The 18,786-nt window shown below is 37.8% G+C and overlaps 1 protein-coding gene across 1 annotated transcript; it reads left to right on the top strand.

Annotated features, from left to right (window-relative positions):
• Positions 1–7,781: 7,781 nt before the first annotated feature.
• On the top strand, positions 7,782–17,295 carry LOC136345304 (uncharacterized). The gene is made up of 4 exons (XM_066293456.1): positions 7,782–8,155; positions 13,965–14,185; positions 16,036–16,146; positions 16,351–17,295. Exons 1-4 carry the CDS (start codon positions 7,867–7,869, stop codon positions 16,726–16,728), a joined length of 999 nt encoding a protein of 332 aa, XP_066149553.1. The 5' UTR covers positions 7,782–7,866; the 3' UTR covers positions 16,729–17,295.
• The last annotated feature ends 1,491 nt before the right edge of the window (positions 17,296–18,786 follow it).

The following is an 18,786-nucleotide window of genomic DNA, read 5'->3' as shown; positions in this document are numbered from 1 at the left end:
GATCAGCTGTTAATTGCCAGGGATGATATCATTTTCAATTAACACTTTCCGGAAATTTCGCTTTAGCTCGAAAACATATGATTTATAAGACAGATTTATTGATTTTGGGAAAACTCGATTGGGAATCAGTTCAGGATAGGATCCAAGATTAATTAATAAAGGATGCGACCCGGTGGGAATTTTCCATATTTCAAAGTGCGGACCTGTGAATCAAGCCGAAGTTTGCCTGCGAGATGGGGCCCAGGGCGACCATGAACTCGAACTTCAGTCAAGGTTACGGTTACTCATCGTTTGTACGGAGATTTCCCTGGAAAACTAGGTTGAAATTTCGTGTTCCAGAAAATAGGGTCATTAAGAACAGCTGAGTGTTACGCGAAATCGATTAAAATCTTTAGTAATTTTTCCGGGGTGGGCTTTTCTTTTGGTAGCATGAAAAAAGTCGAGGGAAAGCACCTCCCACATTTATAAGGAAAACAACTACTTTATTATAATTAAATTCGATATGCCCACACAGACCCAACAAAGCCCCATCAAGAACCATTCAATATGACAATAGAGCTTCATAGAAGCGTCAAGATCTTCAGATACCAAGTGGACGAATAAAAATCCACCCAAAGAGCCGCAATGTGGGCCCTTACGACGAGAGCATTTCTATTTGATTTAGGTACCAGTGCCACCCCCTAAACAAATCATTTTTATTGCTTTGAAGATAAGAGCTACCGACCGACTGACAAGACAAATCACCTCGCCTCAACCCCTGACTAATGACACCCTTTTGACAGCTTTCTTAAAATATTCCACCCCCGTTACCCCCGTTCCCAGCGTTTCGAAAAAGGAAGTCGGTCAAATCAAACCGCCCCGAAAAGCAAATCTTTTTCAAAGCAGGCTTCCCACGGCGCGCGTGTGTATACAGGTCGCTCATTTGAGCACAAATCAAGCGCCGTGGGTGCCAGGCATTATCGTTATTTATCTGGTCGAAAATTTGTAAAAAAATTCCGAGTAGGTCGGAATGTTGGCACTTTTCAATTGAGATGTGTTTTGGACTACCTGCGGACTAGCGCCACCCAAAAAGCCAGATTCGGGTACTTAAAAATGTTAATACAAAAGTGTGCGCTTTCAAAAATGGGTCAGCTGGAAGTGAGATCAATGATGGTAAGGTCCCAAACGTTTTAAGAAAAACACCGATACATCATTGTCTTGCCACACAGTTAAATAAAAATATTATGTCGTACAGCGTTCGTAAAGCGTTCGGGCTCTAATGGGTACAAAGCACTTTACCGGTTGATGGGACAAAATGCAGTTCTGAGCAAAAAATGGTTAATTGATTCCAGGACTGTTGTGGTTGAAAATCAATGTGTTAATTAGGTTTTATGGATTTAAAGACGCGAGTGAATGAAAATTTCAGTGTTTAGTAGGGTAAAACTTCTGGCTCCATTGAAGAATTCTAAATATCCTTTGGCGGCTCGTAAAATTGCTCATAATTATACGGAAAATTAGTTGCGTTCTAATTAGTTAGTTGGCATCTAGACGTTTTCAAACTACGTTTATAATTAAATAACAATAATCCAAAATTAGAGGATCCCGACGTGTACATTAACTCATCAATTAAATATCGATTTAAACAGAACCAATCAATTTTAATCGAAAATAAATTCATTTTCTCCCCTCCATCATGTGGTTCCGTGTGGGAATTTTGTTAAAATAAAAAATAAAAAAATAATTATTGCTATTAATGATTATAATATGTTTACACATAGGTCTAAAACAAAGCCAAAATGGCCACTAAATGCAAAATTAATGCCTCGAAAATTAATAAAAAATTTCACAAAAATCGCACATCGAAGTCTAAAACACATAACGGGTCATATGCGCACGGAAACTGGCATGAGTCCTCATTTCTCAGACGCTAATCAAACAGCACAATTTCACTCTTTTTGCATTATTATAGAAAAATTCTTGTCATACACAGTTACGAATTAAATACTTTTGAATATTTTATAATTTTAGAATTAATTCACCTGCGCCACTAAAATCTGACCAGTAAAAAACACATTTTACGAGCCAGTGGTGTATCTCACAAGCGACCAGTTTGTAATGAAAATCCTTAAGAAAAATGTTTTTGGAATTTTATCACGCAAAAATGTACTCAACTATGTCACTGCCATTTTGACATTTAAAAACAAAACAGTTCTTTTTATAGTTTCCGATAATTTCATACGATCCAGTGGCGCATCATACTACTTTCAGTTTTACGAAACGTAACACTTCTAATACTATTATGAATTTACCAAAAATAAAACATTTATCTACACCACTGCGATTTTAACCAAGGAAAACAACCTAGAATCTCCTATCATTTCTGAGGATTTCACATGAAGCAGTGCCATATTACACGAGTGACAATTTTACAAACATTAAGAACGATTTCTAATGCAACATTTAGTTTTAACTCAAAATTTCGACTAAGCCAATGCGCTTTTAGCCATACAAAATCTTGTGTTTAGCAACATGAATCATAAAGAAACGCGTGTGGAAATTACTTTTCCAACTAGTGCAATTTTATGTCACTAAAACTTGAGTCAATAAATCGTCCCACTTCCATGTGAAAAGTGATTTTTAAACACAAGTTTCAGATTAGGTGGTTTATTAATGTTTTTTTTTATTTGCAGAAACTCTTTCAGTGTGCTGAGTTCCTCAGTTTCTTCTTTTATAAGGTAAGTAAAATTTAGATTAAAAAAGGAATACTTAAATTGAGGGATGTGAATTTGAGAATTGGTAAAAGAATCTCGGAAACTGGAAGAGATTCCGGTTGGGGCTAAAGTGAATGAATTATATGTGTATGTTTCAATGATGATCTAAAATACTTTGGAATATTAGAGGAGTTCCGAATGACGGTTGTTAAAGATTAATTCATAAATTGCTAATTAATAATATTCGCACTGAATAATAACTAATATCTGGGAAATATATATCATGCCGCTGGAAAACACGGTAATGTGGTATTCAAAAGTGTATCGTTCTACTTAAGTCATAAAAATTTATGTTATAGACAGGTTGTAGATTTTCCGCCTCGAACGTGTTTTCCTTATGTTTTGAATTTTAATGCTGAATATGTATCTTAAATGGTTTTCCTGTTGTCTCATAGAGCTCAAAGGAAAATCCCTGCCCATTAACGGCAAAACCTTGCAGCACCTTGAGCAACTAGTGCCGAAATTGGCACTAGTAGTAGGTGATGACTTTGCAAAAAAATATTTCAGCATAAGTGTCTTTGGGGAGTAGCAAATTGGAAAAACGACAGGAGAAATAAGCTATAATCAATTTAGACTCTTTTTCTTACCAGTAATTTCGTGACATACTAATTCGCAAACAAAAGGATAAAAAGAGCACTAATCTTATTATAAATATAAGAAACATGTAAAAATATATTTTTAAAAAATAGAAGAAATACAAAATGAAAGAAATAATAAGGGAAAGGGCAAGCACAGGAGAAAGGTTAAAAGAACGTTTATATGACACAATTAGAAGAATTAACGTTTTGACTATGCCCATGTAAGACTTTTACTACCACTATCTAGTTACGAGATAAAAAAGCGTTTTAATTATCGTATTTATCTGACCATATATTATGTATCCCGCCACGTGACGAGCAACGAGCTTTGCTGGGCCAAAACCCTTTGCAATTTCTCAAATGACGATGTCAAACATAGGTTCTTTAGAGCCCTCAGTGATCTAATTTTCATGTTAGGGTTCTTTAGTGTCCTCAATAGTTCCTCTTGGGAACACTAAAAGGGTTCTGCAATAACTATAGATAAGTCTAGCCGCGAGGTACCAGCAGGTGTGTGGCGGCCAGCCACGATCGTTTATTGCCCGATTGTAAATTTAACTCTTCCAATTTGATTTCGATTCTGGTTATTAGAACTAAACTAAAATCCTTCACGTGAGTCTTTTGCCGTCTTTTGTCGTTGCCGTCAGTCGGGACCCTTCAAAGAATTCAGGTGCCAGATGTGTAATCAAAAATGATGGTTTGAGTCTAATGATGAAAACCAATTTCTCTTTCAGCCTGGCGATTCTTTAAGAAGGGAAAAGCGTTACTTAACCACGGGAAACAGTCGTTTTACTGGAGCAACGAACTGATTATAAATTTGATAAACATTGACCAAGTTTTGTTCCCAATTAGGAAACCGCAGACCATGAAAGTGAAGTACTTCATGCGGTTCTTAAAGCTTGTCCTATCACCAAAATTCTTTTGGTAAGAGATTAGGTAATGGATCTCCGATTGGCATTTAATAGAGATCTAAAGTTGCTAAATAGTTACATTGTATTCGCAGTGCCATGCCCCACTGGAAATCAGTCTTCTTAATTGTGCTATTCAGTGCCTTTGATGAATATAAGATGATATTGTGTCTTCCTCAATTTCTTCTCTGATCAACTTGTCTTAGCTCTCAATGATTCAATCCAGAAATAATTCGGAAAATTCATCACCTCCATTCCTTAGCCAACCAAAATTCTATTGTCTTTTTTATGGCTTCCATGGCAACCTAAGAATTTCCTTAAAGTTCGTTGGTTAAGGAAATCATCCTGATGGGACTCCATTATCGATCAATTTTGATACTACATCTGTTTCTTCTCTTCGATATTGATCACTTTTTAATTTCAAAAACAAAATAAACATTTCTTTGAAGCCTCACAATTTTCACCTGAATTCCTTCTTCCTTTACTTCATAAATGCTTAAATTCTTGTTCCCCTGGGGAAGGTTTTCATACTCAGTTCAATTTAGGTCAAGTTGGTTCAAGTCAGTACCAGTTACAGGTGAGCCATTGGATGATCTAATAGTCTTGGTTCTTGAAAATTGCAAGTTAATAGCACATTCCCATTATGCAATTTCCAGCAGTATAAAGATCCCAACATAAGTTTAGGGTAAAATGGGACCTTTAGTAGGGTTTTTCCTTTGCGCTTATCGAAAATCTCGAAGATCTGTGACCGTAACAGATAGCTCAGTAACGAATGCTCGCATACCAATATTCCATTCATACCAGACTCTTGCATAACATTAAATTCGCCACCTACATATGCAGATTCGACCACAATCTGGGACATTAAACTGAAAAATCATCGTGTCCATTATGAAACGAAATGATTCAACAAATTAACTCCCAGGAAAAAAAACCCTATGGACAATAAATTCGCCGTTAGCCATCCACGTTGAGTGTGTCGTCAGTGCCGTTTCCTGAAACTGCAATCACAAAAAATGCCCAATTGCACAACAAGCCTTGACCATGCGAAATCGCCGTAACCATTGACGTCACGATTTATCTAAGAAACGAACTTGCTAAAACACACACACACACACATTGAAAAGCTCGCCGATGATTTATCTCGTGAACGGATGCCGCGTGTAGTCCGAGGTCGAATGTTGCGGATTTCGTTGAGAAGAATCGGCAGATGATGTATGAAAAATTGAGGGAAGAAGGAAAATTTATTCAGGAGATTTTTAGTAAGAGGAGAGCGTACAGCAAAATCTGAATATGGTTATTCCAGGTTAGGGAGAGAGGCGGAGCCCAAATTATGTCCCCAGATCTTCCCTTTATTCACGGTAGTGGAGAACCGAACTTCCTAATCGAAGAATAGCACTATAATATTACTGAAAAATTTTTCAAGACCAAAATCTACCTAAATACATTCAGGAGTTCATTTCCCATAAAAATCGGAAAAGTTCGTCAAAAGTTCCGTTTATTTAACAAATGAAGAACCAAACTTCCTGGATGAAGAATATTTTAAATTTATTAATTTCCAAAGCGGAAATCAACAGGAATTTATTCAGGAGCAAAAACGAGTTAGAGGAACTGATATTGATTAAAGAAACGTTTCACTTCCTATAAAGAAGATCTTTATTTAATAGAATGTAATGAAGAATAAGACTTCTTTGGTGAAGAGTAATGTTTATTTATAAATCTCGGATAGAGAAATCAACATGAATATGTTCGAAGCACACGAAGGAGGGCAAATACTGTGATTGGCATTTCGCCGAAGTTGTACTTTGTCATATCTTCTTCCGCACTTAATATAATGAAGATTAAGATTACGTGAAGAATAATGATGCTTTCAGATTTTTTATATATGAATTTATTCTGGATGACCTGATATAGACCGCGAGAGAAATACAAAGACAGGAGGAAGAGCAAAGCGGAGATTGAGAGGTCAAGCGGAAGGATGAAATTTTACCCCGTAATTCTCCCAAAGGTAAATAATAATCGGTAAAATGAAATCTTCCAAAGTGTATCCAGCATTCCTCAAAAATCTGAAGAAATCGCTCGAAATTAGTTTAAAATTTGAAATATTTTCGTTTCAGGTTAGTTCCGGTTTTCTCGGAAAAATAAATATCCCAATTTTTGGTAGTCATTACCAAGATTTTTGATACTTTATAACTGATTTTAATAGGCATTTTTTTAAAATGTTTTTTTTTTAACTTTGAAGATCTTCCGGAATCTCTATTATTACAAAATCTTGAAGCAGCTGATGATACGATCTTATGAGTAAAACAAATTTTGTTGGGCCCTTGAAACACTTAGAGTGTACACTTCAGGATTTTTTAGCGTTATTTTACTGAACTTTCATTCATCAAAAACATGTTCCTTGTGTAAAAATTTACTCGCACTGTTCAGAAAATTTTACACACGTGAACAGGCGATTTGGGTGCTTAAAAACATCCTCCTAACTGGGGTTTTAGGAGAATGTAGATTTTAGGGCAATTTCAATTCAATAAATGTTGCTCCTAACGCCATTTCACACTTAGTCCCTCCAAAACAGCGTTCAGTCATTCGTATCGCCGGAGAACACTTCGATGGCGAATTCCTGCTTGAGATTCCAAAACGCTGAATTCACCTGGAATTCGCGGGAGCAAAACGCTTTTCCTGGGTGGGCTTGGGACGATGCAGGTTTCTAGGGCTATTTTGGCTGAAATAAAATCCGAGTTTGTTGGTGACAAATGTAATTATCCACCATGAAACGGAAAAATTCTCTCGTATACTCGAAGAAATATTAAAATTATTAATCCCGGGGTTTGAGGCGAAAACGCCGAATTTCTCGGGTATTCGCAGGGGCTCTATTGACGCGATTGGAGCCTAGTTAGGCTCAAATGAAAGTTACATTTATTAACAATTTTACAACCACATAAAGCGTACATCAGATTTTCGCGACATTTGAAAGTTTTCTCGTATTTTCAAAAAAATTTTAAAACTGTGAATCCCAGGGGTTGAAATGAAAACCTTGAATTCCTTCGGGATTCGCGGGTACAAACGATCTTCCCGAGCCGGTTGAGGCCGTATAAATCTACTGCTGATTTTTCGCAAAGGGTGAAAATCTCTTTGCATTCTTGGAGATTGTTCAAAGTTGTAATTTCCAACGCTTGGATCGAAAATGCCGAATGTCTCCACGATCTACAAGGGAAAAATGGCGTTCCTAAATTTCTGCGGATCGGAAAAATTTGTTCCTTAATGATGACTGACAAGGGGGTAATTTTTCTGACATTCCTTGACCAATTCCAATTTCCGACAATCAGCTCTGGGACTATAATCGTCGAAGGCAAATCTCTTCAAATCCCAGCATCTTCACCGTCGGCTCACGCCGTGCCCGTTCTTCCGGGCACACTTCAGCCCGATGGAGGGGGCCTTTCATTCATGAAATCGCTTCGCACCGCCCAGCTGTGACACACCTCTTCAATTTTACAGATATAGTTGTATACAGAACTTACACTCGCCAGAAAGAATTGAGAGCTCGCAGCGCGTTAGTTGTAGTACCACTAGAACCTACTGTAGAACCACTTACGTGCAGACCAGTTTTTGCCGGTTTATCTAGAGTGTTTTCACATGGAGTACGACATGCAGCACGTGTTGTTCAGAGACCAAAGAACCGCCAGAACCCGATGGTATTCCTTTGGGGAGTCCCCAACGTGTATTTGCGCCCCCATGGGGAATCCAAGGAAAGCTTTAAAATGCGCCAAACTCGATAGTTCCTTATATTCAAATGTTAATTGCCATAATCAGTATTGTTCGGAATTCAAAAGACTGCATCATCAGACTGAGGTGGGCTGTGAGGGATTAAACTTCAATGAAGACCAAAGTGAGAAGCCTGTGCGCCACAAAGTATGGAGTAAACGTAAGTTTTTTAAAATTTTTTCCACTTTTGAGTGTGGAAAGTGATCATGCTTGTGATGACTTGTTGCACGGCGGGTGCGTTTGGAATCAGGTTTCGATCCAGTCTTGTCTTGGTCCACAAATTTGAATGAAACTCGCACAGTTCATAGAAGAATCATCAATCTATTGACTAATATATAGCAGGAAATATTTCTTTTTCTTATGAGTTTCACCTTGGATTTCCACTCGTTTTTAACCAATGGTTGTTTAAACAAGATATGTTGCTAAACCAAACTACGAATATTTGTTGAGGTCGATGTATTATGGACCTCATTATCTGGGACACTTTATAACACAAAGTAAATGCGCTTATTCATTATGAAGAATAATTGGTTTGCGTTTTTTTCTCTTGAATTTCACTGCTGTTTCAACTATTTTTCTAAGCGTACGATTTCAGTTTTTGTCGTTGATAGGACAAATCATTCAAGTTTCTCCTCAGACCCTGACAAAAAGCGTATTTTATAGAAGGAACTATATTTCAATGGAACTTCTGTGTGTGTCTGAATTGCAAATTTTCAAAAATCGTCAGATCTTTTCTGTTCTGAGAGTTCAGAAGTTCAGATGAATATTGATCTGCTTCTAAATGATGCAGGCGAAAAGTAACACACATTTAGTGTATTTAAATAAGAAGTCTTCGTCTTTGAGAAAGCTTTTGGAGGTATCAAATCATGAAAAAGTAGCTCGAAAAACCTATTCCTACTTTTAGCTGAAGTTTATTGAAAACAGCCTTTTCCATCTTGCTTAAAAAAAAAAAAATCTGTTTCTAAAGAGTCCGAGAAACTGTCCGCTGGGGTAAAGTGAAAATTTTACGCCCTTAAAATGATACTTTGAGTCATTAGATGAAGCGAAGGCAAATCTTGATAAACTCATGTCTATCTGAAACTACAATTTCTTCAAAAGTGCCTTATCTAACTGGTTTTTACTGACGAGCTTATGTCTACAAAATGCATCGAAGGAACTGTTTAGTGGGCTAAAGTGTAAACTTTTGTATTCTTAAAATTTGGATTGAAGCTACCAGATGATGTGAAGATAACTCGACAAACTCATCTTTGTTTTGTGCTACAATTTTTTCAAAATTGCCCTAACCAACTGGTTTTAAAGCCGAGTTTCTGTCTCCAGAATGCGTCTAAGGGAGTGGAAAAATCGTTATTGGATTAATATGAGATATTTTGCGCTTTAAGAAGCTTGGAGTCGCTACTTAATGCGACGGTAAATCCATTACTTCATATCTACAATTTTTCAAAAAAATCAAGGCACACCTTTTCTCTCGAAACAGTCTAGAAAGGGAATTTACCATGGAAATTGATCTGGGAACATCAAGGTCGTATACGTGTTTTCGTGCTTCCACCTGTAATTTCCCCTACCTGGAACAAACACACAACATTTCTTTACACATTCCATGATTCATAATCTATGCAAAGGAGAACGCGATTTCAATTACGAGTTTGTATAAGTAGGCCCATCGATATATTACATTTCGGATATTTCCAGGTTTTTGTTGGTAAAGAAAGAGAACTCTCGAATTTGCATTAGAATCAGTTTCAATCTGTCAGAATTCAATCTCACAGTTTCATTGTAGATTTCCCTTAAATATGAAAATACTAAAAGAGCTCTATGGTCCCAGATAGGTTCCAGGCCAAACTCTTTGTTCCTAATCCAGATATTCCCAATTTTACTTCATTGTGTATAAATTTACATATAGCTTACAATATGGGTCAAAATCACGGTTCAAGGCCTTGTTTTCTGGTTTCCTTAGCTTAATACTCGTAAATCCATGGTCGATCTCGAATTCCGTGAACAGTCTCGTCATCCCCAATTCCGTGGAATTTTCCTCGTAATTCCGCGAACTGTTCTCTGCACACCATTGGCCACCTGTTACACCGAGTGTTACACCGAGTTCCCGCCTCTTTTGTATTCGATGCCACTTGCTTTATGAAAGATTACACGCTATTAAGTTATACGTATTCGAGATTTACGAGCTGCAGTGATTATTCCTGTGTTGGTAACGTTGATAGAGGTTTAAGCCGAGAATTGGTAGGCGTGGTGAAGCTTCTACGAGGTGTATGTCACCATTGTCGCTATAAGAAAGAAGGTTTTAGTAACTGTGATAATCTAGACACGAGCAGGGAAATAGATTTTCTATAGTACAGAAAGAAAACTGGTGAAATTTAGAACTTTTGACCAGCTGCAGCTTCATCTGGAGAACTTCAATTGCGCTCAAATTGTTAAGGTTTTGGAGTCAATACATTTCGTATAATTGGAAAAATACGCAATAGTTTGATGGAAAAATACTTCAAGTAAGTTAAAATCAAAACTGACGAAATCTCAATATTTTCATGTGCTGCAACTACTTCTGGAAGCTTTCAATTGACTTCAAATTATCCTGCTTTGGCCTTTAGAATGTTTTGTGAAAACTGTGAAAAATACACTATTATATCACAGTACTGTAAGAAAAAAAGTATCACAAATTCATTATTCACGTTTTCGAATTTATCATGACGGCTTTAGAAAACCCACTACGCTACTGAAGTTCTTACATCGCGAATTAGCCCAGTTTTCTGAACAACAAATGAAATTTTGAATTATTTGTTATAAAGTTCAAAGGCATATCAGACAGATATTATTAGAAAGTAATCGAAAGTTAAAATTACATTTCAAAAGAATCGTCTAAAAATTTTCAGTAGAAGCCACGTCTGGTTTTACCGTTTTTTTTTCACACCTCGTATACTCCAAATTTCTTATAATAATAAAGGAAATTGAGAGCGATTAATAATACAAAATAAAAGTCTTAACGAGTAAATATTTTATAGAGTAAATTAAGGCACTAAACGTTAAGAACTGGTAAACGCGGGCGACTTTACACACTCATGAGAGGGTAACAACCCTCTCATGAGTGAGTAAAGTGCACTTTTCACACGTTCGTATTAGAAGCAGATGCTCATGACAGCAATCTAAGTAGTCCATAAGATATTAAAATATTAAATCGAAATTAACTTGTGTCGATCCTAAGGAACCTTTGGCATTTTACGCACCAACCAGGCAATTCGTCATAGGTTCTGCAATTAAGGAAAGACGGGTGCCGTCAAATCTTAAGCCTGTCTGCGCTGGCAATAAAACAACAATCGGTCTAAGAATCACGATGATATGGGTTTTTACCTACCCATAAATTTGCTGACCTGAGCGAATTTCTGATATACCTGGAAAACTGCGTGCAATTCTTAGAGGAGCTGATCCATTCGAAATCTGTATATTGCCGGAAATCCCCTTTGTCGGAACCTGCGCAGCTGACTGATTGGACCAATAAAGACGGAAGACCTTTAGTTCGGTATCATGTGCTAATGGTCCGGTTTCCACGTGCCATGTGCGTTGCACGGACGCAACCCCTGAAGCTATTTTAAAGAAATAAAATTGCTCGCATAGATTCCCACATTATCGGTAAAGAAGAACAATTTTAATGGACCCCGCTAGTCCATAAAGCAGAAGAACAGTAGTGTTCTATTTTTGCGGTAATTTATAACTATAAAACGGAATTACCGCAAGAAAAACCCCGTTACCGATAGCGACACTTAAAGAAAAAGTCTAATTAAATTACGTGTGGAAAAAAAGAGTCAGTTTGAAAAGAGCACTACGTATAGTAAATTACGGATAGATGGAAATGCCTGAGCGAAAAATGCAAGGAAAATGTCATAATGATGTGGTAAATGATGGCAAATGCTGGACATTGCAGTAATTATCGGACATTATTGTTAAATGCGCCAGATAGTCGGTCTTGTCGTAAAATAAATAGAGGAGGACATAAAACGTTAATGTTCAGCGTGGTCGATGACCACAGATTTGAGAAATGCATCTGTGATTTACCAAGTTTAGACCACATTCCTGGTTCCTGCACATTCCCACCGAAACTTATCAAGCATTCATCTCGAAGGAAGAAAAAAATTAAAATGTTTTTACCAATTATTAAAAAAATATTTCAAGAGTGGCCCCGCCATGTTGGTCGGGGTCAGGCCCCCAGAAAGCAATAAAAACAAAAAGAGAAGCATTCTCACGGGTATATGCCTTTGTGTGTAATGTCCACACAATCTTGTATATGTATTTAAACAGCATGTTTCATTCTGCCATACCGCTTCTTTGAATAATATTTATTTCTTTCGCCGCCCGACACAGACCAACTTTGTATATGGCTTTTAATGGTCTTTTTGCTTTTCGTTGTTGAGTCGAGATGGTACCAGAGATACGGTACTAAGGCTGGTTTCGGATATTACCCCGTTACGTCACATAAGTCGCTTTGAAGCACTGCCTAAGCTCTTGCTTAGTGGTGATTGAATTTGAGCATATTTGAACTGATTCCAATCTTTTTGTCGGGGCTTACCTTAGTAATCCTCAGGAGGATTTTTAAGGCCTCAGCAAATACTCATATGACTTGGAAATTGGACACGTCCAGGTGAATCGTGTGATTATCGTACGACGCTAAAACGAGGTTTTTTTCATGAGGAATAACGTATTTGCCACTGGGGTTTCCGAACGGGAACAAATGCAAGTCATTCAGGCTTTTTCGACGGAGTTTTCGACAGAATCTTAAAAATTCGATTTTATTTCATGAGGACCCTGTATATTACTAAAACTCCCGAATTAATTCTCAAAGCATTCGGCCACAAGGTTCTCATTCAAAATCTCCCCCGTTTGATCACTACAACGGTGCTGAAGCTCATGCAGCACTTGCCGAACGCAACCAGATGGTCGGAGATGTGATGAAAATCGAAAAGCAGATGCCTCAATTTTTTCCGTAAGTGTATAGATGACCAGGTGAAAAATTAGGAAAATACCAAATTAAAATTAGTATGTTTTTGCGCCTAATTTGGGTCTTGAGGTTTTTAGCGGGCAATGACAAATTCGTCTTGATTGTCCATCAATCTAGCTGGGGGTAAAACCCGTACGAGGCTCCGAATTCAAAAACTGATTTGTAAATGACCTGCTCAGTGCTTTAAGTAATTTTCTCTCTTGCTGCTCCCAAATTTTTTCTTCCAAAATGAAAGGTTCAGATCTATCCCCTTAAAGAAGTTCATTGGCGTAGCAAAATTTTTATTCGATTTTTCAAAAAATTCCTATATTACTTCGCTAAAAAATTTGTAGACGTGTTTGTAGTTAATAATAGCTCTAGAAAGAGAATTGAAATTTCAAAGTAGATACCACAAATTCTAGAGGCGTGCTAGGTAACGGTGTGAGGCTAAATTCGTGCTGCACAAATTACAGTCACCTAAGCGTAAAATGTTTTAATTATTTTTGCATAAATTGGGTACAAGTACTACTTTTGAAAAAGCAGTACAATTTTCATATAGATCATTCGCGTTATCAAATAGGTGAACTTGGGACTGCACATGGAGCCATATTGACGGATTCCAAGCCAATAAATCAGTGCCTAGAGCCAGTGAATCTTCTTTTAAAAGATACGAGAATTCATAATCAACCTGAGAAACCAGAGGCGTAGCGAACCTGTTGCAGCCTTGTTAACTTGAGCTTAATCTCCCATCGAGCTATCGGTAGTGTCATTGCCCTTTTGAAAATACATGTCAAATATGACAATATCCGTTAGAAGCAATAATTTTACTTATTAACACACATAAAATTCGTGAACTTCCCTGCAGAAACTCAACCAGGCATTATGTCCCAAGTAAGTTCCAGGGCCCTAGTAAGAGAATTTGAGTTGCGTCAATGGTTTCCGAGAGACTCTCCAGTATTCAAAGAGTATCCACAGCTATTTATTTTCTTTCCAGGGATCCAGAACGTTCTCCTACTACTCATTTGCCTGTCGCTGGCCCATTCTGCAAGCGCACTACCTACAACGACTAGTTCTAGATCCATTTTACTCAGAAGGCACCTCAGAAGCTTGGAAATGGCCAGTTCCACCTACCTGGAGAATCTGGACTCTGTCAATATTGCAGCCAATTCTGCGCACCAGTTGGCTCTTGAGCTACAACGGAATTACACCAATGGTGTAAGTTAATTAATTAATTATTCGTTGATTAATCCTGCGTGAAGAAGTGAAACGTCCTTCCCAACTATTGTCAAAGGAGTCGTAAACTGAGTAGTAACAGACAGGAAGGATGTGGTTCGCGTCTTCGTCGGGATCTCGAATAACTTAGTAACTTATTCTATTCGTGAAAGAATTCAAATTGCCATCTGCGAATGAATACTAATGGTGCTGAGACGAATGAGTTATGGGTACCCAAAATGCCGTTGGCACGCACTATTTCAGGCGAAGGCGTTGGGCAAACTTTGGTACTCGCTTTTCGAATATTCCATGAAAATTCCTCAAAGTATTATTGCATTTCCTGAATCTACTGATCACGAAGAACGATTTATCAATGCAGTCCTATAGCTATTGTTATTCATAGGTTCATTTTCACTCGTACATCATATCGAGTGATCAGGTGATGTACTTAAAAACTTTGATAGTAATTTTTACTTTTACATATAAGGAGACGCAGTTTATCGCACTTTCTACTGCAATTTTATCTCCCTTTCAGCTGTAATCTGATAGAGCGCAGAGTTTCCAAATTCCATTTCTCAAATTTCGGGTTTTGCGAAAAAACTGTCGATAAATCAGTGGCGTCAGCAGCACGTGTATTTTTTGTCTTTGAGTTAAGTCACAGTCCTGTTGACTTTAACCGCGTTAAATGTCTCTTTGGTTCGCCACTGAATTTATGTAATAAATTTTCTTCTAACTTCACTTTCACATTGGAATCAATGGCATCATTTGCTACCAAACGCAGCTATGATTTTTCTTAAACCTCCACTTTTGACTTCATAGGATTTTTTCCTATGCGTTTGTTTTTAAAGATTTTCTTCTCAATGTCACTGGGTTTGAACCGTATTCGTTTGTTGTTTGAAGAGAAATTAATCTTTCAGACTAAAAAAAAGGCAGTGACGTTGCTTTTGTTTAAAGCAATTATTATATATATTTATTAACCTTATTAAGCATTAAACCTCGGTTGAGCACGTCACTGGGCTTTTTCCGGTTATTTTCTCAGCTAGAGTCTGATATAAGAAACTTGGTGCATCATAACTGTCTGAAAATGTATGATGTAATTCCTCTTTATACGCAGTCATGATAAATTTTTAAAAAAATTGTTATTTAAGTTAGATTTTCACCCCCAAAATCTGTGCCTGTTGCGGGTCGGGGATTGCTTTAAAGCGTGGATGAAAACCTCAAATTACTCAAAAGTCGAAATAGGTAGCAACGCTTTTATGGTTCCCCATAGGCCTAACCAACCTTCTCTCTATTAAAATCCACGACACGTCGTTCATTAAATAAACCATTGACTACAAATAATCCTATAAGGAATATCGTATCGTCGTCGTCCGATTACATACTATCATATTTTCCATCTCACTTTCCCCGCTTGATTTCGCATACCATTCCATCCTTATCTATCGGATGTCTTGGCGTTACATCCGCCCGATCATCGGAAGTCGATGCAATTCTTTGGTAAAAGCCATGTGACTTGTCGCGTTTTGAACTGGGTACCATGTTATGGCACTTGGGAGGTCAATGAAGAAACCAATTTCAAACCAATACCAAGAACCACAACCAATACTGCTATCTTCGGCGACGGTTCGTCTAGGATGACGCCAAGGTCGGATTTTACTTCTACCAGGCAACCACTACATACCATATTGTATGATTTTTACATACTATTAGCATCTGCGGAATTTCCTCCCAGCTCGATCGGTTTTAGTTGAAAAATGCAGTGTCATGGCCGGCAATTATACTCGATTTATGCCGTATTAGTTAGTAGATTTATTTTCCGATTTGGTGATTTATGGTGAATATTTTGCTTGCAGACTGGACAACTTGCCACAAAGGTAATGAACAAAATTTACTATGAGTGGTTGCCGACAGTGCCAAATCCCCTAGAAAACAAGGAAGATTTTAAAAATCACTGGACTTCAGGTGTAAGTAGATTCTGTTAGTCTAGATCATTATTAAATCTTGGATACGATACTACAGAAGGTCTTCATCCGTAGCAATGATCGTTATATCATCTGCCTAACATAAATGTTTTTTTTATTGAGAGAATCAAACATTGTTCTGACACTTCGTTGATACAAAAAATGTCTGTTTTCGATTCAAAACTAAGAATTTCCCTCTCATTCTAGGAAATTGAATTCGCCCGAGATATGCTCTACAACATCACAGCAGTGAATGCAACCGTACAGGTGATCATCGAAGACCAGACTAAATACCCCACCAGTCCCAGGCGAGATCTCTATGGGAACTTTAGCGCCATGCGAGGCATGCTCAATACTCTAAAGGACGACCTGCTCCAGTCTTTGTGTTTCAAAGAACCCGAGCCCCAGCTTTCTGAGGAGTTTCTCCGGGAACTGGCCAAGATGCAGAACCTTTCAAAAGAAGGTGACAGAAGCACCAGAGATTGGGTCTTCATCAACACTTTGGTGGGGGTCTTGGACTTCGCGGTGGCGGGTTTTCAGTATTTTGCCAATTTGCAACGGATGAAAACGCAAGCGAGTAATTGACAAAATTTTTGTGCTTAATGTACTTTATTGATTGTGACTTTGAATTATGACATTCCAATGGGAAAAGCTGCTTTATTTCGAGAACATTTACCGCTCATCACATTCATCCCACATCACAACATTGTAGGTACTACACAAATGCCTACACTAACATGGCCACTATTTATTTCGCTTATTAGTGATTAATACTATATTATTTATTTGCTTTGTTTGTCCTCTATTTAAGCAGTATTTATTTCCCATTTACTCGCCATTTGCCTCGTTTTGTAGTACATATTTGTAAAATGACTTGTATATTTATACATAATAATTATTTAATATTTCGACATGTTTATTACTGTATGTATAATGCAACGAATCGCAGTAAAGGGCTGGATTAAAGTGTTTTTTATCTATCTTTGTCGATTAATTTTAATTATTGCCGTTTGGATTAAATTGTTCCATTTTAATAACGCTCTTTACTGATCTATTTTGGAATGTCTATTGTCGACTTGAAGTTTGTCTTATCGAATTTTATTGATTTCATAACTGTGATACTCGACGTTGAGTATAGTATTATCTGTTTTATTGTTTGGGTTTTCTTTCCTCCCGTCTATACTCCCAACTAAAAAACTCCCCTCTTCAACCTTGGAAAAAACGAAAACAAACTAACTACTAAAAACCTAATGTGCACTTGCGTACTTCGCTGATCGCTACACGTGTGTAACGCGCATTTTTCGCACGCTAATTAGGGAATGAAGCTTTCGACACCTGTCGACACGATCTCCGAATGAGGACAGTTCATGATGATACTGGCATCACGTTCTGAACAGACCTCCTTAAAGGAGCCTCCTACAAAACAGTTTTGGCCCAGGTTGTTTCAAAGCATTTTCAGTTTTAAATTACTTTAAATAAGGTTAGTCGGGGTTTCCAAATTTCTGAAAACAATTCCTCTTTCTCAGCGTTTTTCAAACGATTTCCGATGATTCTTAAAGCACCTAGGACTGGTCCAGAAATTGGTAGTTTTAAGTCGGTTGAAGATAGCTCAGCACTCGAGGATTGCAACGAGGTATCCGCGTAATAGGACTTAGAATATGTGATAACCTGAATTAACCGAATGATCATCGACAACCCCCAACAACCGATAAAAAATCTAAGCATAGACCAATATGCCTATCGGATATGGTTGTCAAGGTGTATGAACAGGTAATCGCCAAGATCATCAACCAATACCTTGAAAAACCTCGGAGGTCTGCTCACACAATAATACGGATTCAGGACGTACAGGTCAAGACCAGATGCCGTTCAAGTCATCATGGAAGCTCAGAGAAATTCGAACTTGGCATAAAAAAAAACAGGAAGTAAGTATTCCTGACCATGCCCGATAAAATCATATGCACACCATTGAAGCCAAAGGATATGGATCCCTACTTAAGGAGAATCAAGTACCTACGACCATTTCAGGGAGCAGATAATCAATTTTAAACATCAAATAATCTGTGGTGTAGCACAGAGATTCTTATTGAGCCCGCAGATGGCGAAATTTTGGAAACCAACCTACCGGGGGTTGCAGTGTGGTTGAGCATGCCGATGACACGGGAATCATTTCCAAGCGCGCACATATCCAGGCGCCACCTTGTCTAAAACTTGTTAAACACAAAGTAGTCACAAATCATATACAGGGGAAATCAATTAAAACGCCTGGTAACGGAAATCGACCAAAAACAAGATATGAACAAAAGGAATCGAAGAGAGTGAATATATGGATATACGGTTGATGGGAGAGTCAATTCTGAAATTGGGGATAGACCTCTGGGGGAAGCAAAATTGACACCGAGCAACTGCATAAATAGTCGCAAAATTCCAGAGCTGTCCAGTGCAAGGCACAAGCAATCCAGAGAACAATTACAGTTCATGAATTAAGACAAAGACGAGGAGAACAATCTGTTGGACACCCGAAGGCCATGACGCAGAGTGACTCAAGTTACAGTTAGTGTAGAAATTGTGGGATGAAAAATTCCAGCATTCAAAGGAATGTGCCTCAAGCGCGAAAAGTACTGATATAATAACTTTGCAAAA

This window comes from Euwallacea fornicatus, chromosome 19 (genome assembly GCF_040115645.1).
Source record: "Euwallacea fornicatus isolate EFF26 chromosome 19, ASM4011564v1, whole genome shotgun sequence".
Taxonomy (NCBI): Eukaryota; Metazoa; Arthropoda; class Insecta; order Coleoptera; family Curculionidae; genus Euwallacea; species Euwallacea fornicatus.
This window is presented reverse-complemented; position numbering and strand designations above follow the sequence as displayed.

Coding starts and splice junctions, on each gene's coding strand:
- LOC136345304 (XM_066293456.1), top strand. CDS start 7,867: ATGGAGTACGACATGCAGCACGTGTTGTTCAGAGACCAAAGAACCGCC. Junction 8,156..13,964: donor CCACAAAGTATGGAGTAAAC/GTAAGTTTTTTA, acceptor TTTTCTTTCCAG/GGATCCAGAACGTTCTCCTA. Junction 16,147..16,350: donor AAAATCACTGGACTTCAGGT/GTAAGTAGATTC, acceptor CTCTCATTCTAG/GAAATTGAATTCGCCCGAGA.